This window comes from Hippichthys cyanospilos, chromosome 16, assembly GCF_059441005.1.
Source record: "Hippichthys cyanospilos isolate Australia breed blue-spotted pipefish chromosome 16, RoL_Hcya_1.0, whole genome shotgun sequence".
Taxonomy (NCBI): domain Eukaryota; kingdom Metazoa; phylum Chordata; class Actinopteri; order Syngnathiformes; family Syngnathidae; genus Hippichthys; species Hippichthys cyanospilos.
In genome coordinates, this window is record NC_142384.1 from 10905743 (window position 1) to 10933322 (window position 27580).

Here is a 27580-nt window from a genome sequence, read left to right on the forward strand (position 1 = left end):
TGTAATTAACTAAAGGTTTCAGGAACCTCGAAACTGGGCATTTAAACCCAGGTTTGCTGAAATATTTATAAAAAAAAATGTTGCACAAAAAGTCAAACGCATTGTAATAAAAATGCATTCACAAAAGTGGGTACAAAGGCCATTTTTAATGGATGCCAACTATGCATAATAAGCCAAGTATTTAATTTTCCAAATGGGTCAGTTTGACCCACAATATAACAAGAGGGTTAAAGTGGGCCTGAATGTCCTCAAATCAAAACAGATGGTTCTTAAGGTGGGGGTGTATGTTTGCAAAGAAGACAAGATGTTTAAATTGGACCAGCGTGACTTCAAATTGGACTGGAATGTTTCTAAACAGGGAATATAATATTATACAACCGGACCAGATTTGACCACAGTGCACCAGGATTCTCTCAAAAGTGTACTAGAATGATCCTAAAGTCAGTTCCTCTGGTGAGCCATGTTAGTAAGGAGCTACCCTCAAAAGGATGTTGGCAAGTTGTTTACTGCAAATACGCCTGAAGAAATAAGCCAAGTGGATGGATTTAATGCTCCACCTCACCGACTTTCTCCCTTTTGACTTCCAGCTTTGATCTCCCACTTAGTTGCCTTCTTTGGTGTTCTCCTTTCCAAGAGTTGCGGTTTTGTCCCATCCGCGTGCACATTCCGACATTTTAGTTCAGATCCATCTGCTTACAGGAAGCAAACCTCTGCCACCACGCCACTGTGAGCCTTAAAAGGTTTGCTTCTTACACATTTTTTATACAAATCCTCCCCTCTGCAGTTGCTACCCAGCGTATGGTGGATGAGTCGTTCCTTGAGGGATGGAGCCACTCGTAGCACCACAAAGGACAGTTTATGTCCGTGGGGCGCGTTCGCTAATATCCGTGTTAAACGATGGTTAATTGGGACCGACAAGGCATATGGATAATCTCTTTATTACATTACACCAGCAAAGGTCATTGCTTCTTGGATCAACATCTTGTGGCGTCTCTGCAAGGAATCACTGCCTAAATACTGTTCGGTTGTGTTTAACTTTTTAAGTCTCAGTATTGGTCATGAGAAAATATTTTTTGGACGTAAACAATTTTAAAAGCCGCCGGATGAGACCGTTGGCGTTAGCATGTGTTTGGAATTGTCTTGGAAGTTTCTTGCTTTGTTTACATCAAGTGAACGGGGACCAGATAAAGCAAACTTCCAGATTTGAAAGCACCCTTTTAGTCATAATTACTTACGTAATACTGCGCCACAATGTTATGCTTTTGTGTGCTTGCGTGTCACTTGATGTCATTTCATTTACAGATTCTCTTCACATTAAAAGTAGGCAGGGGGTGTTAACCGGTTTGACAGTTTACCATGGTTTTAAAAATACATGGTTTCATTTACACCTAAAAATGCCCGCCGTTGCTAATAAGCATTTTTTTTCTTTTTGAGAGGACATCCAAACAAGGGAAAATATGATTGGCTGCCTTTTCTCTCACTTTGACTAAGTATTGAGGGGAGGGGCGAGCAGTGGCTCATAGCTCATTGAAAAAAAATAAGACATTTTCATCCTTCAATGGCAGTGAGTGTTTAATGTATGTTGTCCTAACAGGAAAAAAAAAAAAAAACATGCTGCCAGTGGGTACTAGTTAGCCCTAAGGAAAACTAGAGCAGCCTATGAGTCTGTTCTAAATATAACTCATCACCGATGGGACATTCTAGCTAAAGTCTGTATTCCAATGCAGGGTGAATGTTTGTGCATGTTTGCAAAGGTAGCAATTGTTGATTACTTGTCAGAATTTGATCAAGGTCGCAAATGTTTGCCAGCTCGCTGAAGCAACATCATTTTTTTATATTTAATGTGAATGTAGCATAGGGCGACGCAGGGTCTCATGGTCTTATATTGGATCCAATCCTGATTAAGGTGCATTGGACGGTCAGATTTATCAACCACAAGACCGCTGCTTTAATTGATTTGTGTATTCTGAATGATAACCGTTTTCTGAAAATCTTCAAAGGAGCTACCGTGAGTTCATCGAGTCACGAGAAGTGACGTTTGGGATGGGAATGAGGACACTCGGGTCCTCTCAGAAGGTGAAGCAAATGGATTTAGGAACCACTTTATGCGTATTTGCACCAGGTGGGATTATGAGTGTTTTAACGTGTTCTTTGAGAACTCCCTAAATGGCCACGACGCACCTCCTCCGGACTTCTTTGGAGCGCTGATGCATGGCAGGAATGCAGAAACCAGATGAGCTCAGATGGAAACTCCAGGCGGCCCATGTCGCTCGCTCTAATAAACACTGGGGCTCCATCCTCGTTGGCCACGCCCCGTTCTTGCCCGTCCGAGTGACGTCACCGACGAGCACCAAACTTATAATCTTACCGGTGTAATTACACTGAGGCGGAGATGAGCTAATTTTGGAACTGTGGGCCTCTGGCTGCGGGAGTGTGGCCGGCCTTCGCCCAGATGCACGAAGAAGGAGGGGGAAGGGAGGAGGATGGATGGAGGGAGGGAGGGAGAACGGCTCTTACTGCAGCTCAGACGTGACCGCTCTGATTGCTCCCAGCGGCTGTGGTCGGCACATGGGAGATGAAGCGGGATTCAACGAAGCAGGGGCGGACTCTCTTATTCCAAATGCCGTCATCGCCACAGGAAGTAAAGCTGCTGAAAAGTAACTGTCGCTAACTTATTCAGCTGTGAGTTGTCTTGCTGAGTTAGGTCAATGATAGTGCGGTGCTACGCTTGGTATTGTAAATTGGCACATCAGACGGGCCAGGATTTAGTTGCCTTTTTCTTTTAGGCCTTGTCTACATGTAACCAGGGCTTTTTAAACCTGCATATTCTCCCCTCCTTGTTGTGTAAAAAAAAAAATCCACATGGCTTTGTTTAATGAAAAAAATTGCTGCTACACGAATCCGCAGTGTAGTTTTATTTTACAAGAATACCAAGCTGCCAGGTGGCAGTCGTGTCCCGAGATTCCGTCCAATCAGAAAGGATTTCCGTATCGCAACGTCACCAGCGTTAGCGTCTTCGGCTGTGCAGATTTTTTTGGGGATGTGGTCGTTTCATTATCCTTCCTCATCACACATCAGCTTCGTTTTTTTTCCCGACGGCATTTTAGGGAGAAACAATCGGTCAGGAAACGCCGACTCCCGACCGCTCAGGATAGCTTCGGCTCGCAGGATAAATTAGTGATACCGCCTCTGTTTTAAATCATTCATCCACATCCCGAGATTCCAGGACTCGCGTGTCACGGCAGCGCTTTTCCCGCTGCGGAAATATCCGTCAGGAGTTTGCCGTGAATGCTAAAGGGCGCATGATGCATACGGAGCTAATTGGAGCGTGTCTGCGAGGGAATGTGTGTCACGGTCGCCATCTCTTGCCAACTTCTGACCTCGTTCTGCAGATGATGAGCCGATTTTACCTCCAACCTCTCCAGATGTGTCCCAACATCTGGCAATCCCTTATTACCTATATTTGACACCTACATCGGGAATCGTGATATTTATGTGGGTTTGTAGGTTATCCTTTAACAAATTAGACTTCCCTAACTTGATCAGCCTCACAGTTTGTGTTTCTTACAAATATTCTATAGTAAATCAATAGTTTTTGGCTCTTGAAATTAAACTTCTCGAGAGCAAACATTGAGTGGAGAATGATGCTTCTTTAAAAGAATTCATATAACTCAACAGCAAATGTTGACCCCAGATCAGTGGGAAAATAAAAATGTGGCTTTTTTTTTTATGAAGTAAGGTTTTTCTTTTCCACTATTATATCACTCATAGGACAATATTTTGCACTTAAAATTGAGCGCTATGTCTCAATTATGAGTTTTAAGAAAAGGTTTCTCACCAATATTTTTACTGTTGCTTGTTTGGACTCCAAATGCATCACAAAGTCGAAATAGCCTTTTTTTTCCCGACCATAATGTCTGCTTGTTCTTGTCCACTTTTTTGACATGTATTTTTTTCTCTTGAAAATGCACTTGAGCGGAATATCTCAACATAGCTACATTCACACTGCAGCATTTAAGGATCAATTCAGATGATTTTTTTTTTTTTAAATCAGATTTTTTTTTTTCATGAGGTCATTCACATTTCCAAATAAATCTGACCAGTGTGTAAATGTGAAATGACCAAAAACTGTCCCGCATGTGCATTCAGGACACCTTGACATCACACACAACTGGCATGCTTAACATTAGTGTTTACAGAAGTTGGAGCTAGGATGAAATTGAGGAGGGAACAAGAGAGGTTTTTGGGCATGGCATTTTGTGCCGTGCCAGCAACGGAGCGAGCGAGAGACACAGAAGGACCAAAAAAAAAACCCCCCAAAAAAACCTCTCCCTCCGTTTAGTTGTCTTCGCTTTGTCAGCTCTTGTTATTTTGGTTTTTCCAAACTGGTCTCGCCCTTTTCAGTGCAGAATTTCAACATGTGTCGTTACGTGTGAGTCGGATGACTGCGACCTGGCCGTTCAGACTGAAGTTGCAGAACAAAAGATCAGATATGATCAGATTCACACATCCAAGTGGCCTGATTCACATTTGAAAAACTCAGATCTATGTATTTCATAATGCCATCAAAATATCCAATATAGATCTCATAGGGGCCAAAAAATAGAATTGGGTCACTTCAGCCTGCAGTGTGAATGTAGATTTCTTACCATTATTGTTGAAATAGAAGAAAAAATGGGATCACAATACGTGGCAAGGTAAAGATGTGAATTTTTCTTCAATGAGGTCTGTTTTTGTCTAATTGGTTCTACTTTTTTGGCATTAAATTTGCCATAATCCATTTTTGTACTTGAACTTGAAGCTTATCTTAGTTTATCTTGAGCAGAACAACTCAGTGTGAGTGTACATGCTATTTCCTTTCAAATATTCTCATCATAAGCAGCCTTTTTTCATCTTAACGACTGGCAAAGTAAAATTGTGTTTTTTTTTCGATGATGTTTGGTTGTTCTTGTCCTGCTTTCAGAGCACGGGTGTGAAAGGAAGAACTTTGACTAATTGTTTGCGCCTGAGACACATGGACTGCCAACATGTGCTTGGATTTCACATACACAGGCGTGCACATTAAAATGCATCCATAACGTGTGATGCGCATGGTCAGGTGGGGCGCGTTAATCCAAATTGTGCGAGGGAGAGAGTGCTGCATTTTTTTTGCATCTTTATGTTGCTTTAGGACTTTAAGGGTATCCACTGGCAGACCACCCAGCTCCCCTCAGCTGTGGCACCCCCAAACGCACGCCCGGACTGCTTTGGTGTGTGAGCGTTTGAGGTCATTTCCAGCAGCTGTGACCTGTGTGGCTGTCCTCGGTACGTAAATGGGCAGTCTCGAAAGTCATGTGTCTCGGTAGTGGCTTCCCTCTAGTGGCCACTTGATGTGGACAGCACCATGCATACGCAGCCAGCTGGACCAGTGGGTTCTCTGTATGTTGTTATGTTGTGGGGTAGGGAGTGAGGGGTTAGTAGAGATTACAGTTAAAATTAACCTACTTAAAACAGCTGTGTCCACTTTAAACCCGAGATCCTTGCTTGGTCGGTTTGTGAATAGATTATCAGTAATGTCTGTCTAGACGAGGAGACGAGGAGAACACTTCTTTTTTTTTTTTTTTTTTTCCCCCCTCGACCTGCACTGTAAAGCAGCTCTTGTTATTGTTTGGACCGTTTTAGCAGCACCGCAGCATGTGATTCTACTACTGCAAGTATTTTAACAAAGAAAAATAACAGAACTCCCATTGTAAATCCCATTTTTTTTCTTCTTTTCTTCTTTTTTTGTCTTGATTTAACACGCATTTTTGACCTGATACATATCAATTGTCTTTATATATATATATATATATATATATATATATATATATATAATATATATATACAGTGGTACCTCGGTACTCGACCATAATCCGTTCTGAGGTGGTGGTCGAGCACCGATTTGTTCGAACACCGAAAGCAATTTTCCCATAAGAAATAATGGAAAGTATGTGTGCACAAGTAAATGTGCACAAGCAGTACATGATAAAGATAAAGATAAATAAAGCATTATAAACCATTTTGTATAATTTACTTACGTTTTGGAGAGTGGTTGCTGGCATACAGGAATGGATGTGGAGAGGACGGGAGGGAGTTACTCCTTCCATGATGACGCTAGCTAACTGCGACGCGAGGTACACCGCGTTCATATTTTGCTATAATTTCCTTCTTCGGTTCAATAGTGGTCCTCATTGTTTTCCTCTTTGCCTTCCCCTTATCACTGTCTTTCTTTGGACCCATTATTAAGGGCTAGAGCAACACGAAAAAGTTTAAATCCGGGAAGAAATACTCGAACAAACGTCTTACTCCGCTGGTGGTCTGAGTTGAACTGGCGCTTACCCGCTGGCCGAGAAGGGCCGAGGAGCGCGTTCGGGTCGGCTCGGCTCGGCTCGGCTCGGCTAGGCTCGGCTAGTCAAGAACCGAAAATCTGATCGAGGTCCGATGCATTACCTACTTGATTTTTTTGGTTGAGCACCGATTTGGTCGATTATAGAGGCGTTCGAGGACCGAGGTACCACTGTATATATAACTACAATTCATTCAATGACAGAAAAATATAAGTCCTTAAATCAATTTGAAATCAAATTGAAATTGTTTGAAAACAAATTGTCAAATGGATAATATTTGTATTTTTTATTCATTTTGAGTTATTTCTTGGCATTAGTTTGGCATGATTTGTTTCATATTTATTTATCTATTTATTTAATTAATTTATCTGTTAGTTTACATGAGAGCCCAGAATCTGGCCCAAAAATCAAAGATTTGACTTTACTCTGTCTGATAGACCCAATAAACATTTCTGGAAAGAAGATTTGATTTATTTAAAAAGTAGTTTAGTTTTTAAAGAGTGTGTTCACAGATTTAACATGTATTCATAGTTTGTGCAAAAATGAGCTATTCATAGCTTGTGCATAACTTGCTTGAATGCCACAATTAGGTCGTTAGCTATTTCACATTTGCTAATTTTCAATTTAAAAAAAAAAAGATGAATTAATTGAGTGAATTCAATTTATTGCCCAGCCCTGGTTTTCATTTTTTCTTCTTGTATGTTGCTTTCTTCTTTACATCATCATTTAATCATTTTTTTCCACATCACTGCAATAACATTTTGTCAATGCCTTCCACATATTACACGCATGCGCGCAGTCACACACACGTTTGTTTGTCAGTGTGGTGGCACATGGAAAGCAAACACACACTCGTTGAGTCTTGATGCTCATTTGCTGTGAGCATAAAATCAAAAATGTTAGGCGAGGGGTCTTTGTCAATCTGTTGGCCCAGCAGTGATAATGTGAGATTAAACACTATCATCAAACTCATCTGTTTGAGCAACACACGTGCTGCTGCCCATACAGCGCCTCCCACTCTATGTTGGCAATTCGCATCTCTTTTTGCATGGGCGGTTCTGCACTTGCGCAATCCAAACCTCACAGTCGTGCTGCTGTTATGACAGAGCTTAATTACATATAGTAGCTAAGTATATTTCTTGATGTGTGTTTGTGTGGCAGCAATTGTGGCCCCCAAAGGGACAGCATGTTTTAGATTGTTTTGTTTTATTCTCAACCCTTTCCTCGTCACGTGTTCCGTGTAAAATCAAGCGGACGGATAAACACGATTTCTGAGGTAGTGCCGGAGATGGAATCGAAGAAAATGGCAATTTCTTTACACATATCGTGCGACAACCGAACACCAAATCTTTTGAAAAATATAGAACTAGTAAACAATACGCTGCTTGTTCATGTCTCAACGGGAGAATGTGGATAACTGACGGTTTGCTGTGAAGTTTGTCTGTTTAATGTAGGGAGTTGGAACAGAGGTGTGTTAAAGTGGTAAATTTCATCTCAGTGAAGTGGATTGTGCGGAAAGTGGTTTGTGTTTCTCTTGTAGTTTACATTCACAGTCAAAAGTAGACACATCCTCATGCTTTTGACTAAGATGGTGTCTGTAAATGTTTGGACTTGTCATTTTTCTGGAGAAAATGTTTTGTGTGGGGGAAAAAATAGCATTTTATGACAACCTATGTAGATTTCACATTTTTGTGGCTAAATATAAGGATCTTGTCGCGGCATTCCATCGTAGTTTGCTTTCACTTTTGCCTGAATAATTTTAATGTGGAAGAAGAATACAGCAGCACACCATGCATGTGGATCTTAATGTATATCGAAGGTTTTTCCATTTTGTGGCAAATACTGTATTTTTCGGACTATAAGCCATGACTTTTTCCTCATAATTTGAGCCTTGCATCTGAAAGTCCAGTCTGGCTTTTCTGACTTTTTTTTTTTAAAGATAGCCACCTGAAGACAATCCACCGGTCAAGCAAATGTGTGTATGTGTGTCAATTTATGGAACAACTATGAAATAAAACTGAAAATATGTGAATCAATGGCAGTGCTCAAAAAGATCTTTTAAAATATATGATTACATATATACATATAATGGATTATCCGTGACAAAATTTTGCTCCATTTTTGCTGCTGCGCTTTATGTACTAATGTTGCTTACAGTTTGGAAAATACAATATGTGGTTTTCCTGGCTATTCTAGTATATTACAGTATAAAATTTGATACATTTGGTATATTCTAGACATTTGTGACAGAATATAGTACCAGTCAAAAGTCAAATACAAATTTTGCTTTCCTGGCAACACTTGTTGTCAGAATATTTTCTTGATTTTTTTTTTTTGTTGTTGAAAGAATATGGTGTAAAGACAGACATTTATTCCAATATTCAGCAGAAAAAAATAATAGCTAATTGACTGATATTTTAAGATTCTCGAATGGGGGTAGGTGATGGCACTTCATGAGGCTCTTGAGATTTTAACAAGGTTTCTGGAGATTGCTCCCTGGTGACAAGTGAAAAACTGCCGATAAGCCACACTGGTTTATAGGCAGCAGGTTTCAAAGCATCAAAAAAGTAGCGGTTTATAGTCTGAAATTTACTGTATTTTTTGTGGAAGAACTCAGTGTCAAAGGTTTGTAGATGCTTCCTCATTGAATGTAATGATAAATGCCTGCAATCTTTTGACCGTTGCCTTGGAGGTCACGTTGACATCCCGACGTTTTCCTCTTCCATGGGCTACCACTTTGTGCCTCTTTGGTGAACCCACCCACTTCCACACACACGCACACAGCACACGTGCCGCCACGGCATCTGTCCTGCGTGATGTTTTTGGGGATTACATGAGTTGTTCCTGCCCGGTGGAAGTTGACTTCTGGTGATGAGAGGATTTGTCAGCTTTTAGCCATACACAGTGAAGAAGGAGGAGACAAGCCGGGTGTGTGTTCTGGGGGTGGACGCACTGGCTTTGTACGCACAAGACCAGCGGGACAGCCACGCTGTCACTCTCTCTCCAGAGACTCGCTCCGGAGCTACCGTGCGGGAATAAGGTTTGCCGAGATGGAGAAGGGAAGTCCTCTGAAGTCCTGGATGCTCGGCTGAGATCGTGTCCCATGCGCTCTGTTAGCAATGCGCAAGTGAGCCCCGTCCCCATGCCCGCCGCTATGCTCCCGTGCCCCGCGCCGGCCGAGCCCGATTGGAGCTTCCAGAACCCGGTGGGAGTTGACTGCAGCTCACCCGAACCTCGCTGCATCTGGGTTGCGGTGCTGCGCCGCGTTACCGGGTCGCCGCCGCCGGTCATGCCCGCTGGGCGCCGCAGCATCGCCCACCAGCTCAGGGTAAGGCGAGGGCACTTGTGGGATAAGGCTGGTGGGATGTCACGTGATTGGTCGGAACATTCTTGACTGGAGCGCAGATTGTAGATTTCAAGGCAATAATTACAATGCTTATGTAATTTTCATGGCCAAGTGTCTAGATTGCGAGTTTTAGTGGTATAACGTTTCAGAGCACACTATTTAGTCTTTGTCAGAAAAAAACATTAATGTGGCAAAAATTGCATTTTAGTACTATGTCATTTTCTTTGCAAGAAATACAGTTTTTGCAGCAAATTTTGCATCAAAAACTATTTTTGTGTCGGTGTGCCATTTATATGGCATTATCTGTGTTTGTGGCAAAATATGCCTGATATGACAAAATATATCAAATTTAGATACATGTAGTTCAAACGACAAGTAGTATTGTTGCTGAAACTATGTACTCTGGTAAAATTTTGTATTTCATCGCAGACTTTATCGTTCATGGCAAAAGCTTGTCATCCAAATGTCATTCTGCAGTTGTAATTTCAATTGGAAGACAGCATTTTTGTTGTAAAAATGTTCAGGCTCCGTGGCAAAATTAATATTTGATGGCAATTGAGTTTTTAGGAGAAGAAAAGCATTTTTATGACAATTCTTTTAAACTAGGTCTCAAACTCCAGTCCACAAGAGGCGGTATCCTTCATGTCTTCAGTGCTTCTCTCTCAAACACACCTGGTTCGAATGATTAGCATTGATTTCTACCTCATCTTAGTCAAATGTTTTTGGGCGAGAAACCTGGCAAACATTCAGTATACCGGCCGTAGAGGACTGGAGTTTCAGAGCAATACTTTTTCAAAATTTTTGTCTTTGGATGTGTTTGCTTGGAAGGATTTCTGCATTTCTCTTGTCGCGTTAATAAATAGCATTTCGTGTCAATGTAAAAAGGTGATATTGTCTGGCCAAAATTGTGGTTTTATAAAGTTAAAAAAAAGCACTTTTTTGTAAAATGTATTCTGCATGACATTCAGATTTTTTGACATTCAGGTCATTGAAATGCCATCGTTCATTTCAAAAGTAATTAGTTTACATTGAGATAGTAATTGAGATGAGTTTGTCCAGTAAACATTTGGCTTTCGGAGTTGACTGCACATTCCCAAGGACATATTTGTCCCAGCTGTGTATGTACAGCAAGCGGGACCTAAAACCAAGGAAGGCTGGCCATCAGTGTCCTATGACCTCACCAACGGAGAGCAATTCCCACAAACACACTTGAAAAGCTCACACGCTCAACTTCGCGGAACCTTCATTTTTCACACTTCCGTCGGTGCTTTTTCGCACACCTTAAATGGTGAGCGTGTTGGACGAGGGCAGCGGAGGTCTGGTTGCTTTGGTTCTAGGTCACATACCTCTGACACCTTGTTAAAAGTGTCACCTTGAAAGTCGTCATTCCACAGCCGTAATTAGAAAAGAGAAACACGTTCAGCAAACATTCACGTACACGTAATATTTGTAGTGCAAATTGGGTAAGGGGATTGTTAGAAAACAATGTGGTAAATCACCAAAAATAAATCAATAGTACCTTTTAGTTTGTCATTGGAAAAATAGTGCTGGATTTGTCTTTGAAGTCTACAAGATTTATTAATGATACAAACGTTAAGTCTCAGCAAAGATTATTAAATGAATCAGCAACTATTTTAATAATCATTTAGAGCTATTTTCTTTCGCTAAAATGATCCAAATTCTCACATTTCAGTTTCCAATTTCTCATTCATTTGTATAGCACTTCATGAAAACAAACTGATTATCTTATGTGTTTAATCAAAATAAGATATTTTACTTGATAAAACAAAAACCAAACCATTACCTTAATACGCTTCTAAAAGTTTGGTGAGAACTTTGATCCCATTTGTGTGATCGTTTAATTGTTGTTTTTATCACCAAGCAATAGCTGATAAACAATTGGTTAGTGAAAAATAATCTGGTGATTAAAGGTTTTGCAATATGTATTGTTAAAAAAAAAGTGTAGCTTTCATTACATTTATAATTTTTTCGGCAAACTATTGTAAAAATTATTGATGTTTTGTGGCGCTAAAGACAACCATTCAATAGGGCACTTTGTAACGCTCTTGAATGAGAACGCTAACACAAATTTGTGCCTATTTCTGCGACATAATATCCAATCTCTGTGCTTTTAACGTAAAGGATGCATGTTTTGCATTCGGACATAGTTTTAACCATATACAGGTTCAAAGTGTATCACAGAAATGAAAAAAAAAATCATCCATTCGTTCTCCTAGTCCGCTTATCTTCACAAGGGATGAAATGCCATTTGAATGGCACCATCAAAGCAATGCTGCGCTACAAATTGGAATGTGGGAAAGTATTTCTCTGGAATGGTCATCAGGAGCTGAGAAGCCAGTTTCTGCTCGCAGAACTTTAGCCCTATAGGGCTTCCACGTTGGAAAAACCGGTTCAACTGACTTAGCATCCAGTCCAACTGACATTCATATTAACACATCCTAATAAAACCTCATGTCAGTTACACACATTTGAACCTGCCAGTTGAGGAATTACCCGCCTTTTTTTCTTTTCCCTCGTTCCTCATAGCCTCTTCTCTCTTGACCGGGCGGCGGATTTGGGGAGGGCGAACGGGTGGTCGGCAGACACACGGTGGCCGTCGGGATTAAAGGCTCGTCAGCATTTGTGTCGGCGTGCGCGTAAAGCTCCACTTTTCAAACAGGTTGCAGCTCTCAGCTCTTTAAAAAAAAGCAGTATTGTTGCAGCCTCGCCAATGGGCTTTGCTTTGACGGCTCTTTATTACAACTTTCCCATTTTGCTCACTGGAAGCAATAAAAATGGATTGACTCTGTTCCGTGGTCAAAATGTCTTTGCCATTTAAGTAAATGACGATTGGATTTTCTTGCATACCTACTGTACGTTTTTGTTTAGTTGTGTTTATTTATAATTTATATGTATATTTAGGTTTGTGTTGTGATGCAAAATTTTAGTTCCAAGCAAGTCAATTTTAGCTTTGAGAACACTCGAACTTTCTGGCCAACTCCAGCAGTCACTGATGTCACCAACTAGGCCACGCCCCTTCAAGGCAAACAACACACCACATCAACGACAAAATTCCGAACTTTATTGTTTTTTTTTCTTTTAATTGTGATTTTTCTTTAAAAATGTGCAACAAGGAATGCTTTTGGGGTGGGCGGGATGGAACAGATTAATGGTGTGTCAGTTCATTTCAACAAGGAAAATTTATTTATTGCACATGAATAAATTGAGTTACAACCATAGTCTTGCAATGAATTAAATGTATGATTCAAAGTACAACAGTATTTAAATGTTTGTTATATTTGTCTTCATTAGGTATTCATTAGGAAAAATGTAATTGTTTTTGTCAAAACAAAATGGTGGTTTTAATTGCAAGGTTTGTCATAAAGTTTGTGGTTTTATGGCAAAAAAAAAACAATCTTTAGTGATCCAGGTAGCATTTTTGTAACAAAATTATAACCTTCATGGCAAACTCCTCATGTTATTGAATAAGAATGTGCATGCAAACCTCTTGGCCCAGTAAACTGTTTTCAGGTTGGAATCTTGAGTTTTGAATATTTTTTTGTCGGATTTAACAATTTCACAGCAAAATGTTTATCATGGAGTTTTCAAGGAATGTTCATAGGAGGGGAAACACTGGAAGTTAGGACAGAGGGCATCATGTGCCATCGCTGATGATGCCAACTTGACATTTTTTTTTCCTTTCTAATGGTTTCCTCTGCAGGTTGAGCCTTCTTCCCGTAATCAGCATCTTGTGAAAAAGAACTTCCTCCTAACGAGGACAAGGACAAAATATGTACGATAGTATTCATTGGGAAATATGTTTTGTGGCACGGTATCGTACGATTATAGTCTTTCTGTGTGGCAAATTATGTTGCTGTAATAACGCAATGTATAGTGCAAGATATGTATTTTTCATGTCATTATCTAGTATTAATTGCATTAATATATATATATATATATATATATATATATATATATATATATATATATATATATATTTTTTTTTTTTTTTTTTTCACTTAACTGAAATAGTATTGTGCTTTGAGAATAATAAGTGATAAACCTTGAGTGCGTTTGGCTGCTTCTAGCTTTCTCCTCACTCACATGACTGTTTGCAAAAGATGCTCATCTTATCGACAATGCTCCGGTGCCGCTCGCTCCGACCCTTCGGGCCTGTGCTGTGTTTGGGGTAATCACAGGTTTCGGTTTTCCCAGCGCGGGGCGGGGCCATGCGGTCGAAAATTGGCGTGCCGGAGCTTGTTCCTTTTGCCGAGACCCGATACTCCTCCTCCTCTTTTTCTTCCTCTCTTCATCCTCTTATCCTCTTATTCACTCACTGTCTGAACTTTAGCGTGTGTTCCGACTTGTCCCCGGCCAAACCGCTCCCTCTGAGGAATTTTGCCCTCCTTCACTTCCTTTTCTGGTCTTCTTTTTATCTTTACGTTAGTTTGACAACCCCCCTCTGCGCCTCTTTCTCAAGCATCTTTACGCTGTAGTGGTGTTGCTAATGTGGAATGAACAAGAATACTTGGTAAACTGATCAAAACAGGTTAAGGCCTTTTCATACTACATAGTTTGCTGCCATGATCCTAGTTTTTGCCCATACTTTTCCACAATAATGACAGATTTCATCATTGAAACGCTACATTTTGTCACAGATTGTCCTGTCAACAGGTGCTGTGAAATCCCATGTTTTACTACTAAACACTGAACATTGATATTGAAAGCCGTTTTTCCATAAAATGTTTTGTTCAATCACACATTGTGCAACAGAAATGCAATTTTTTGCCATGAAACATTTTGCCAAAAGAGAGATTCTTCCCAGACAGCAAGATTTTGCTATAATTGTTTTGTAATCTCACAGAAATGCTCGTTTAAGGCATTTTTTTGCCAAGTAAACAACGGAATTTGCTACAAAAACCGTACAAGTACCGGTATATCTTTTTATTTTTCATTTTTGTTTACAAAAGTGTTTTTTTTCTATTAAAATAATATTATTTGAATTATATAATATAATTTTGAATGTTTACATGAAAGCTGCAAAATTTGGCATAAGTGCTAGTGTTTTTTACTATAAAAGTAATCTGCCATAGATTTCTCATATTTTTATAAAACATACACACAGTGTAGTTTCACAAAACATGCACCATAAAAAAACACACACACACAAAAAAAAGCACAAAACTACCAGATTTTATCTTCTCAAAATGTATTTTCTTTACCACCTTGTCACTTTTGGTATCTCTGACATGCAAGAACAAGGAAAATAGATGCTTACTTTGCCATGCCTGACCTAAGACTGTATTGCACATACATACGGGCACTGTCATATTCTGCAACTACAAACATTTACAATCTGATTATGTCATCTTTGTTGGGATCAATCCAGGGGTTTGATTTTTTTAAACTAGATAAGTATCACAAAAAAAGTGCATACAGGTACAATAACATCACCAGGGTGTCTGCGGATCCTTCAAGAGTATTTCCAAATGAGGGTCGCAATTCTTAACAGATGCACAAATGCATTAAATGCATATTTACTAAATAAATTAAATACTTGAATTTGATATAACTACCAAATTGAAGGCTTTGATTATTTTTCAGATTGACACGTCATCCTCAAATACATTCAAATGACAGTATGACATGATTTGAAATTCCATACAATTTTCGATCCGTAATTCTTTTGTAAAGTTAAATCTATTAATTGCATTAGATTTTACAAAATCAATGTGATGAATTGGATTATGGGGAAAAACAATGAATCCATGAATTAATTATTTTTAATACAACAGGTGATCTTCAATTTCAAAACCATTAAAAAAAACGGAAGCAAAAGAAAAAAAAAACGGTTGGAAAAGTTAGAAGGAGGTAAAGGAGCAAATAAGTGGAAGTGGCTATTTTTAGGCGTGTCTGGTTGTCCTGCCCTGTAAAGCGAGACCACTTCCTGCCTCCGGCATGCCACTTCCTGTTGCGGTGCGCCCACCTGGTTCAGCGCTTGTGTGTAGTTTTTGCAGTCTGCTTTGTGTTAGTCATGTGTACCAATGTTTGTCATGAAGTAAAGTTTCGACCAAACGCAGACATTTGTGGATGTCAGTTTACCATAAAAAAGCTAGCAAGGGAAGCTAGCAAACTAGTTGGTGAGAAATTTTGCTAATGCTAACTTAGCTGAGTGTAACATTTTTCTCATATTATTACCCATTTTTTTCCCCCTTACCAAATGGCAAATGTCTACTTTGCTGCTCCAGAAACCAAATATTCCAGAATTTATCAATGCACTACTTTTTAAGAAGTTAGCAATTAGCGCTGTTAGTTGAACTGGCGTTTCATTTGTTTACTTGCCTTTTTTTTTTTAAGTTGCTGTACTTGTATCGATAATAGATGACAAATGCAAAAGCTTCTATAAGGTGAGACATATAGCTAATATGCTAACTTTTGGTCACACAACATAACTTTGGTAAATCCTATCTATGTTTGCTCTGAAAATGTAAAAATATTCACAAGTATATTACTTTTGTGCATACGTAATGCACATCCACCATGAAAACGTTGAAACATTCATTCCGGTTAATAGTTGTTGCTTTGAAGGTCTGCTTGCAAAAAAAGAGCCATTAGAACTTTACACTTGATCTGTTTTTTTTTCCCCTCTCTCGCTTGTTTGGTCAGGTGATGGGGTGTGATTGACAGATGTGGGTCTTCAGGGCAACACTGGAGTGAGAATTCTCACGTGTGCCTGTCAGCTCGGCCATTTTATTTACTCGGTCTTTTTTGAATGACATATTTAGAGAGAGGGTGGGAATCTGTGCGGGAAAATTCCAAGGTCAGGCATTTGAGCTAGGATCATTCCTGGCATGGTTGTTGATTACAGGACTTCAGCCCTCATTGATTGCACCCCATCTCTTTTGTTTGTCTGCAGGCGAAAGGGCGGAGGGATGGTCTCTCATCGCCCGCCGCCGACAACAACCCCCGGCCGCCGATGGCGTCCCGGCCGGGTAGAGAGGGCGTCAGCGTGGCGTGGAAGGGCCCCCGCACGCTGGTACTCCGCAAGAACTCGCAGGGCTTCGGCTTCACCCTGCGTCATTTCATCGTTTACCCACCGGAGTCCACGCTGCACACCAACCTCAAGGTGAAGCGCAATCGTCTCAGGGCGCTGAAGTAAAGCAAGAAACATGGGAGGCATTTTTAATAGTCCCAGCAAATCACATCCAGAAATGTCAGATTCCAGTGAAATTGAAACACAACCTGTCTTTAAAACCCTAATTCAGGTTTAAATCTCATAAAACCCTAATTACAAACCTGAAGTTTAATAACTTCACTCAGGGTTGAAGCCATTGAATTCAGACTCATTACTTGGAGCCTAACAATTTAAAGGTTAACCCTTACTTGAAACTTTAATTTGAAACCCTAATCCTTATCAGAATACCTAACCCATGATTGAAATCAGGTAACCAGGTTTGAAACCCTACTAACCCTTTTTGAACACCTGATTTTGAACTCTGTCTTGAAACCCCAATTTGAAAACCAATCCCTAACTGACCTTGAAACCCTAATCCTTATTTATAACGTGGATTTAAAACCTAACTCTGATTTGAAGCCCTAATTTGAAATCCCTACCCATTTGAACCATTCTTGAAACTTCAAACCTTACTTAAAACCCAAATTCAAATTACTAACGACTTGCTACTTGAATCTGTGATTAAAAGAAAGAGGTTGGATTTCAATTTTCATAACCAAGGCTGCAAATCTTATTTGAAACCCTAACAATGTCTCAAAGCTCTAATTTAAACCTTTAAGCCCTGCTTAAACCCTAATTAAACCATACTCCCGGATTAAAACGCAACTTATGCTTCAAGTCAGAACAATGAACCCTTCACCCTCGTTTTGAATTTCAAACTTTCCCTCAGACTCCAAATCAGAATTTGAAACTGTAACTTGAGCCCATCTTAAAATCCATAATTTGAAACCTTAAATATCATCTCTGCTTTGTTTCTGTCGCTGACATTGTTCAAATCCAGCAAAAAAAAAAAAAAAAAGAAATTCAGCATGTGACAGAAGAGGAGGAGTGGGCTCTATTGTCTCAGTGTAGCCTGGTACTGCCCGCCCGCGAGCTCCACCGCAACCAGCACAAGGACTCGCATTCAGCAGGCAGCTGCCGGGTCGGTGAAAGTATAATAATAGGCGGCTTGTTTTCAACAGCCTGCGTAAGTCTCATAGTTCAACATCTGGAGACGTTTGCCCACACACCTCAACCGTAGCTACCAACACATGGGCGCATTAGCGCTCTGGGGGAAAAAAAAGGAAAAAAGTCTTGTCCTTGCCGTGGTAATGATGAGCTTTGCTCATATCAGCTTTTGTTTCATTGAGCTCCAACTCAACCCGGTTGACCCTGAGCGACAATTAGCTTTATCTTGCGCCGAGTCAGAACAAGGCAGGCGAAACTTAAAAAAATAAAAAAGTCCGGCTGGAACATAATGGAGACCATGTGTGCTACAAAAATAAATGTGCAAGAGGGACCTGGTTGTTCTGAAGAGTAAACTCTACAAACCACACAAAGTGAATTTAACACCTTCACATTTGGTTCGGAACCCTTGAGCATCTTTTTTTTTTAATACAAAAAAATAGCAGTGAACTTTCAATTCGAGGCTCCCTTTTAGAGAGTGAAATTGTATTACTAGGGAAACTAGGGTTTCAAGTCAAGATTAAGGTTTAAAATGAGTTTTTTGCCTCAATGATAGGCTTTCAAAATAAAGTTTCAAGTATGATTTAGGATATTGATCCTGGATTAAAATTTACATTCACAAACAGTTCGGTTACAATTACCCCAATTGTGGGTCAAAAAGGGGCCAATTGGACCCAACTTTCTTGTTTTACGTAAACTAAGCCAATTTAAACAGCCAATTAGGTTGTCTTGCACAAACTGACCTGTTTTTGGGGTTGTGTTTACACAACAACCCAGAAAGTTGGATAAAATTGACCCAAATATTGGGTCATCCCCTTTTTTTGACCCATAATTGGGTTATTTTCAAGCCAACCGTTTTTAATTTTTTTTTTTAAATAGTGCAAAAGTGGGATTTCAAATCAAGATTATGGTTTCAAATTAGGACTCCAAATCAGGGTTTGGGTTTCAAAATATGGCTTCAAGCCTGGATCAGGAAATTAAAGTAAGGTTTGAAGCAAAGTTTAGTGATTCAATTTAGGGATTTTAAGATTGTTTCTAGGTTTCAAATTACGGTTTCAAGCATGGGATTCAATTGTAGGTTTGGGTTTCAAGCAAAACGTAAGGATTTGAATCAGAGTTTCCAGTCAGGGTTGTAGTTTGAAATTAGGGCTCACAACAAGGTTACAGTTTCAAAGTATGGTTTCAAGACTGGGTTAGACATTCAAATTAGGGACACAAGCAAAATGTTAGGGTTTAAAATTAAGCTTCAAATTAAAATTATGTTTTCAAAAAAAAAAAAGCATTACATGATGAGGGGTTACGTCTTCAACCCTGCAGGGTTTCAAGCAAAGATTAAACTTTAGAATAAGTAAGGTTTTCCAGCATAGGTTAGGCATTCATTCCTGGGTTCAAACATTTCAATTTCGGGTTTCAAACCCGGGAGATAGTTTCTCAGAGTTTGCAAACTTTGTATTGGGTTTTCATAAAAGGTTATATGGTTTCAAATATTGAGTGAAGGCTGATCAAACCTTATCTAATCCCTGACTGTGGTCACCAGTGGTCTAGGTTCTATAGTCTCTGGTCTCCAGTCCAGTCTGCCTTTCTGTGCCTTTAAAGCCGCTGCCCGCAGCATTGTGTGCAGCCAGTCAGGAATGAGCCCACTCAGCGAGGCCTAAAGCCCAGGCTGCAGTCAGCCCACACTTACACTCTCCATAAACTGTCCACTCAGCTTGCACAGGCGCTTGTGTGTGTGTTCGTGTGTGTGTGTGTGTGTATTGCATCATTGTAAAGCCATGTTAAAAGTTTGTTGGATCTGTTTAAAAGAAAAACAAGAATTAAACCATTGTTGTTTTAGTGTTATTCCAAAATGAAAGTTTACCCTGAATATTTCACACCTAATACCCCACAATGACAGCATGATTTTTTTTTAATAAAAAAAAATCATATATCCATAAATATTGTCATGCTTTGGTTTTCTTTGAATGGGACTGACTGTTCAATTGGATCTTCTTCTAAACTCTGACTGCTCTGTACTTCATGTTGTTGTTTTTTTTTCTCACTATATAATGCATTGAAAAAAATCACACGTTCCTTAGGCCATTGTTTTTCTCTAAATGTATACGCTTCTATTTGCAGGATGAAGAGAATGGCAACGGGAAGGGTGAGCTGTCTTTTTTTCCCCCTTTTCAACAAACATTTAAAAAACACATAGAGATACAGGCTAAATTATCTTTGGAATGTATATTATTAACTGTATTTTTCAAATATAAGTCTTAAAAATGGTAAAAAGTTACTGTGCAGGATTTCTTTCTTAACCCAGCAATCCTATATGACGTCATACAGTCGTTACTTCCGCTCTGCAGCGTCCCTGCGCCCTCTACAGCAAATATTCTAGAAGTGCAAGTCAATAATAATAATGCACAGCTAAAGTTAATGTGTGTTTCAGGTTTATTTTTTATTTAAATTTCTTTATCTTTTTGTCATGCAGGGTACCAGAAAGGACGCCTTGAGCCGATGGACACCATCTTTGTGAAGAACGTGCGGGAGAAAGGTCCTGCTCACCAGGCCGGCCTTTGTACCGGTAAGAGAGAAGAACATTCAGTCTGCCCCCATTAGCTTTGTAAATCAGGCATGTAGTATGTAAATGTTTCTAAAGTGACCATATAGTAAATATGGAGTCATGCACATACATCTTCTGTCCATCAGGCGATCGCCTGGTGAAGGTGAATGGTGAGAGCGTGCTGGGAAAGACCTACTCGCAGGTGATCGCTCTCATTCAGAACAGGTGAGAACTCCTGTCACGCCGTGTTTGGAGTCACTGAACCGCGTTGACCGCCTTACACGCGCAGATGAGATGTATGCTAATCACTCATGAAAGAAGTTACCCTCGAGCGCGATGTTCTACCAGGGCAGAGAGCAAGGCGCATCTTCATGTACAATTAGGCCTGCCACACGCCATCTTGTCAATTTTTCTATGCAAATCACCCTGTGTAATAACCTGTATGAAATATTGGCTTTACTAACAGCTGATATTTTTCCACCAGTGAGAGTGTGCTTGAGCTTTCCATTATGCCAAAGGATGAAGATGTGCTTCAATTGGTAAGTGTGAGTATATTTAAAATAATATTGCGAAGAACAACTTTCTGAACTGTCTGGTTAAAAAAATAAAAAACAGTCTTTAGCATATTTCATATAGGCTTTTTTTTGTCCATCTGAATTTTGACAGAATGCTTCTAACGTGTGCTTGAAGAACCAGGCGTGTTCATTATGAGTGCGTCAACACACACATGCGCACAAGCGTTGGTGTTAAGCAACTGAAAGTTGACAGTTGAACTATTTGCATGTCAAATCTCCTTCTTTACCGTCTGCATCGGCTGCATTCCTGGCATGACATCACTCCTCCTGCACCTCCCAATGCACTCCCACTGGGTGGAGTGACACTCATGTAGAGAGAGAGAGAGAGAGTTTTGAAAGAGAGCTAAAAACAAGATCAAGGGATTCGGCGTCGAAATAATAAGAGTAGAGAAGATTGGCTATCTCCAACATAAGACAACTTTAAGTGAAGGCACATATATACAACGTGTAATTGTGTTGGAGACAACTTGGAGCGTATTTTGGCAACCCAGGAACATTTTCGTCTTTAAAAAAGATCCGTTGGGGAAAATGTAAGTAGAGCTCTCATGTGGAAATAGATTTAAGTTTTTTATGTTGTTGCTTCCTCGCAAACATTTCGCTCGGAGCCCTGGAGACATCTCGAGCCCGTTGCCATTTTGAGCGTTGCTCCACCACATACTCTAGTCTTTGATAATGTTGTTGTCAAACTTGTTCACGGCATGTAAAAACAGCACCTGTGCAGCAGCCATCTCACCCGCCTTTGCTATTTTTCCAGGCGTACTCCCAAGATGCCTACTTGACAGGCAACGAGCCTTTTTCAGGGGGAGCTGAGAACCTGCCGCCACCGCCACCCCTCTGCTACCCCCGTGCCAAGAACATGTCACCCGCCGGCGCTCCCCAGCCCGCCCCTGTGGGCCAGAACCAGCTAGATAATTGGAGTCGCTGGCCCGGTTCCCCCAGTCCCTCCTCGCCCTTGGATAACCGCTCCACCGTGTGCAGCCCACCTAGTTGGCAAGACGGACGCTCTGTGGAGCTGGGTGGCGTGGGGCACAGCAGTCCGGCTCACCGCACGGAGGAGATCCAGTATGGAATGACCGGGCAGCAGCCTCAAGGTCAAACCAGGGGGCGCTCCTATTCGTCATCATCCTCGTCAGGGGGACCTTTATCCAGCCCCTTACAGGTCCACTACCCCAATCACCACCATGGCGCCAACTCCACACAGGCCCAGCCTCGCAAATCCGGCGGCTCGGCCTGGATCAGTCCACCGCTGCCTCATCCCGGTCACCGCCGAAGCGAGCGCTGCCAGCAGGCCCTCTCGGAGTGGTACCACAACCAAGTGCCGGAGCGCTCCGGGCGCAACATGCAGGCGCGGCAACGAAGCTATTCCCAGGACCGTCTGAGTGAGTCCAGGAGACACCCGCATACGCAGCGGGCCGGCGGCTGGCCGCACAGCGCCTCCCAGGACACTCTGCTTTTAGCGCAGCAGTCGGGACCGGGGCCCCACGGAGAGCCCTACTGGGGTGGGGAGTGGGGTCCGGACAGGGGGCCTCCCGCCTCCAACTACACCAGGACTCGCTCGGAAAATCTGCTGGTGCAGTTTGATAGCCACGGACGCTCGTTAGAGATGTTGGACCGAACCACTGGGGGGCTGGTCTCGCCTCGCTGCGAGAGGTGGAACCAGCCTCCCAAGCCGCCTCCGAGAACTGATGTCCACCAGAGGCACGGTGGTCCGCCGCACCATGCGACGACGCAAGCCACGCAGATGCCCCGACACTCGCAGCCGCATTCCAAACACCCCGCGCAGACCCACTCCCCACCGCAGCCTCAACAGACGCCCCCCAAGAACAGGCGGCTTCCTCCAGGCCAAAGCATGGACGACCAGCCAGTGGGCTACCGCAGCTACAGCCCCTCCTTCTACCGTAAGACAGGCCGTATTATGCAGCAGGCCCACTCTTTCAGGGACCCCTCATACTCTGGCCCCCACCTGAACTGGAACACTACTCCAAAAACCAGCCCGCCGGACAGTGCGCCGGCCATCTCCGCCGCTACCCCGCTGGCTTCCACCTCGCCGGAATCTCAGGAGAGAGCGTACAGGCCCACCAACCACGAGCGGGGGTCGGCGGAGGTACCGGCGCAGACCCAAGAGGTGGTAATGCGGCAGAAGCCCCCGAGCGGACGCAGGAACGCCCACGGCATGCGGCACCCCCACTACGCGCTACCTATGGACGGCCTGGAGCCTTCCTTGTTCTCACCGGAACCCCCAGACTCGGCGGCCACCTCGAGCTCTTCCGGAGACACCGTGCCATTTAAGCCAAACGGCAACCTCGTCAACCTGGAGGATGATTCGCTGGCGTCCATCCCCTTCATTGGTAAGTTTGTGGGACTCATCTCAAAGAACCTTTTCGTTTTCCTTCTTTAAACTTTTAGGTAAAAAAAAAAAAAAAAAGACTTCCTTTTATGGCCTATTTGGTCACTTTTGTTGTTTTGTCATGAAACATAGACTTTACATTACGTGAGAAAACAGAAAAAAGTTGGAGTCATTTATGTCCCTCATAGTACACTCTGCACGAAGCAGCCTTGCAGTACCAAAAACCTTCATCTACGTTCTCAAGGTAGGGTATAAAAGGCGGAGCTTTTAAAGGACCACCCAAGTCACAAAACTCTGAAGGGCTGCAACTAACCGTTATTTTCATAATTGATTGTCGATTATATTGTCAATGAATCATATCAAAGAAAACGCATTTTAATTTTTATCCATTTATTAAAAAATATTTTATCAAATGCTATGCAGAACGTAAAAATGAACAGTTTTTTATTCAATACCTGGTTTTGTACTTAATGTCAGAAAATAGGCTAAAATCTTGATCGCAATAATCATATATTGACTTTCACATATATAATGTACTAAAGGTACTCAAATCTCATTACACTGGCTACTCATTAAATGTCTTGCTCAAGGACACTTCAATATGGTCACAATTGTCAAGTCTGATCAAATCTGAACCATGTCGCCCCATATAATAATTAGTCTGCTTTCATATAGGAGTTAATTTTGTCGATCAACCGAATAATTTAATTTTTAAAAACATGTTTTGGTTTCAATGCATTTCATCAGTTTGACTTTTAGTAAGTATGATTTAGTTTTTCCTTGGGTCCATAACATTTCAGAAAATAGCAAAAAGTGCTAATAACTTTTTTCCAAAGTAAAAGCAATTTTTTTTTACTGTGATTCTTCTTTCATGAAGAACTCCAGATATCAGTTAATATTTGCTGTTTAGAAGCTGAAATTTATCGATTGATTTGATATTCGGTTAGTTGTTGAGGAATCTTGAGACCTCTATAATGCACAGTTCTGTTCTCACTACCATGTCACCACCAGGCAGATCCACTTGGTTGTAATTTTAGAGTACACCTTGAGTAGTAAACATGGGCTTTTCCTTGGATGAAAGGAATGATAGCAATGAAAGCAGGCTGATTCCTGAGGTTTTTTTTTTCTGACTATAGTTCAGCAAGTGTGTAGGGGGGGGGGCAAATTTTTCCCCGGCACGTCCAGACTTGCGCCAGATTCGCTGAGGACTTTTCAGACCCCGCAGGGTCCAGACTTGCTAGTGTACCCTGGCACAGGACACTCGGTCATAATCTAATAGAATCGGTGCTATCAGCTGATTTGTGAACCAACACTGGAGAAGACCCCAGACATGTAGAAAATGATTTGGAATATGAAAAGTTGACTACGACGCGTTGTGCCGACATACTTGAGCGCATTCTTGCCCACACGAATGCAGACAGCTAAAACGCGGCAGGTCCCGGCACGTTTAACGGCCGTAAGCTGAAACGATTCCCCATTGACACGCTTTTGAGATTCCCGTCTTTTTGTGAACACTAGTGAGACAGACAGAACAAATCTCACATTCAAATGTTTCATTCTTTCCTGCGAGACAATCAAACAGGAGGAGGCACGTCAACTGATGCGAGCACTTTTACATCAACACGTTGAGGCCTTCAGGGGACTTGTTGTCTTGATCTGAGAATCGTGGGGGGTCATAATTGGCGTTTCTGACATTTTTACTGCCCCCCTGCATGGCCAGGTTTTGCTTGTTCCACCAAAATGTACAATGTAGTCTACAGGTGGTCCCCTGTTTACGGCAGGGGACCAGTTCCTGTTACGGCAACGTAACATAGACTTGGTCTTAAAACACACATCTCTATCGCCAGCTTTTGCTAATGCAGCAGTAAGGTCTTAATTAGTATAAATTTGTGGAATAACAATTTCCAGGTTGTAAATCTAAAACAAAAACAGTGCTGAGTGTGCATGACCACATACTGTATTCATATGCCATTATAACTACACTGCAAACCGAAAAGAAAAAAAATTAGACAAAAATTTGGAGGATTTTCTTGTTTTCAGCCCAAAAAATCTGCCAATGGTTTAACATTTTTTTCTCTTGCCTACAAAAGCCAATTTAAACTTTTCTTCCAATGGTTTTAAAAACAATCTGAGTGCAAAACCAGTCAGAAATGTTTCATTCAAGCAATTTGCAAATAGTTCCCAGTGTGTGGTAAAATTAAAGAAAACATTTCTTATTTCAATTCGACTCACACATTTAGTATTTTTCTTGGTTACTCAAAGCATTTGTGTGACTACTCATTTAGAAACTGGGGGTTCAGTGTGTTGTAGGACACATCCACAGGGGCTCAATTGTCAGGGGATCCAACCCACAGCCTCTTGCTTGGTAGATGAGCACTCTACCGCTAATCCATGCCGCCAGTAAAAACCTTTAAAAATCTTCACTACAATTTTTTCATAATGTAGCTTAAAATATATATGTTTTTCTCATTTGAGCACAGATTTAAGCAAATGGTCCTAATATACGTTAAAAGTATATTTTCTCATTAGTTTAAAAATTCAGACCAGTTTTGCTTGATTTTTCCCATATGCATTTTCTTAAATTAATCATAAATTAGAAAATTTTCTTAGATTTATATCCATGCAAAGGTGTCAAAAGACAACCCCCAAAATCTTTCTAATTACTTTATTAACCAAACAATGACTACATTACAGTAGATTTAAGTAAACATAATTCTAATATGTAATTTACCACAACTCTTGCTGTAAATGCTTTAACAAATGCTCGTGTAAGTCTATTCTTATAATAGGATTTTGTTTGCCTTATCATTTCCCCAAATTAAGAAAACATTTTGGTGTTAAGATAAAGATGATTCAAAATAATCATTTCATTTTCCATTGAGCGTTTGTGGTGTTTTCAGTTCACAGCGTGTGAGAAAATGGCCGCCCCGTGGAATGGATTTAAAATAGGTTGAGTTAGCTGCTTTTAGGCTGACTTCCCTTTTAAGTCAATGGAAATGTTTCATAACCCGAGGACCCAATATAGCTCAGCTATTTTTGAAGTTTAAAATAACTGTAATTTTTAAATCATTTTGTTAGAGTACCCCCCCAAATTTTGTGGAAGTGCTGCAAAATCATCAGTTTGTTGATTATTTAACAGAAATCACCATGTCAGATGCTAAAATTGGAGCGCACAAAACTTTATAATATACAGAATGAGTGTTGCAAAACAAATCCAGGGTAAAAGAAGATCAAAGACAACTACCACACATCGTGTTAACCCAAATTTCACCGCCTAGTGGAAATGTGGTTCGAATATACGGGAAAAACAAGGGTTGTTTTTTTTTTTTCTTTTCAGAAACCATTAGGGTGAGTACCTAGAATTTCTCGAGCACGTCAATCCAAGAGTAGTGTCTGTCAGTGTTTCACATCGACTCTTTTAAAACCGCAAGGCGTTTATTGTTTTCACAAAGCTGGCACAATATCAACAGGGAGAACTTGTTCACTGAGATGCTGATGCCATTTAGGGATCAACGACACAATTATTGTTCTAAGGGCTACAGTGCATGCCACCCTGATCTCAATCCTACCCTGGGAAAATCCCCAAATTGTACACTCCCAGTGTGCAGCATCACCTTTCTTTGCTTGGAGACGTGGATTATGAGAGTACGTTTTCCCTCCGAGATCCTCGCAAGGGCCGCCTGCTTAATGACCGCCTTCCCTAAAGCCACTACTCTGCTATTTCTGGACTGCACTGTAAAGACAGTCCAGGTTCCTCATCCCCAGATTGGGAATGTTTTCTGCGTCACGCTGCGCTCCAACGACATGGCCATTCTCAGTCTGTTGAGCTGTGCTGCCCCCTGTTGTTTCCACATACCATAAATGTCTGGCTTGTATCAATAAATAGGTGTGGGAGTCTTAAGTATTTGTGCTATTGGATGACAATCAATATCGACTTCAGCAGACAGTGTGAAAGGAGTTGTTTGTCAAAAAGGTCAGCACTAAATCCATCCATTTTTTTTTTTAATAACCGCTTATCCTCACAAGGGTCACAGGTCTTGCTGGTGCCTATTCCAGCTGACTGGGCGGTAGGTGGAACTGGTTGCCAGCCAATTGCAGGTCGGCGCTAAATGTCCCACTTAAACCTAAAGTCAGTCATGAGTAAATTGCACCCTCTACTGGTCACTTACCAATAGTGAATAATCTGTTCAGTTTACATTCAACCTTTCACATCACCATCATGTCGAATT

The 27580-nt window shown here is 41.1% G+C and overlaps 1 protein-coding gene across 6 annotated transcripts in view; it reads left to right on the plus strand.

The window, feature by feature from the left end:
• Positions 1 to 27580, plus strand: part of arhgap23a (Rho GTPase activating protein 23a) — a 53688-nt gene that overhangs the window by 13732 nt on the left and 12376 nt on the right. For 3 of the 6 annotated variants that reach the window (XM_088436697.1, XM_088436698.1, XM_088436699.1), the window contains exons 1-7: positions 9257 to 9693; positions 16628 to 16837; positions 20006 to 20030; positions 20358 to 20450; positions 20576 to 20654; positions 20914 to 20968; positions 21759 to 23352. In XM_088436697.1, the coding sequence (XP_088292823.1) occupies positions 9469 to 9693; positions 16628 to 16837; positions 20006 to 20030; positions 20358 to 20450; positions 20576 to 20654; positions 20914 to 20968; positions 21759 to 23352 (2281 nt within the window). In that variant the 5' untranslated portion in view covers positions 9257 to 9468. Of the gene's footprint in view, positions 1 to 9256; positions 9694 to 16627; positions 16838 to 20005; positions 20031 to 20357; positions 20451 to 20575; positions 20655 to 20913; positions 20969 to 21758; positions 23353 to 27580 lie in introns of those variants that run through there. The other 3 variants (XM_088436703.1, XM_088436700.1, XM_088436702.1) reach the window with 2 other exon arrangements.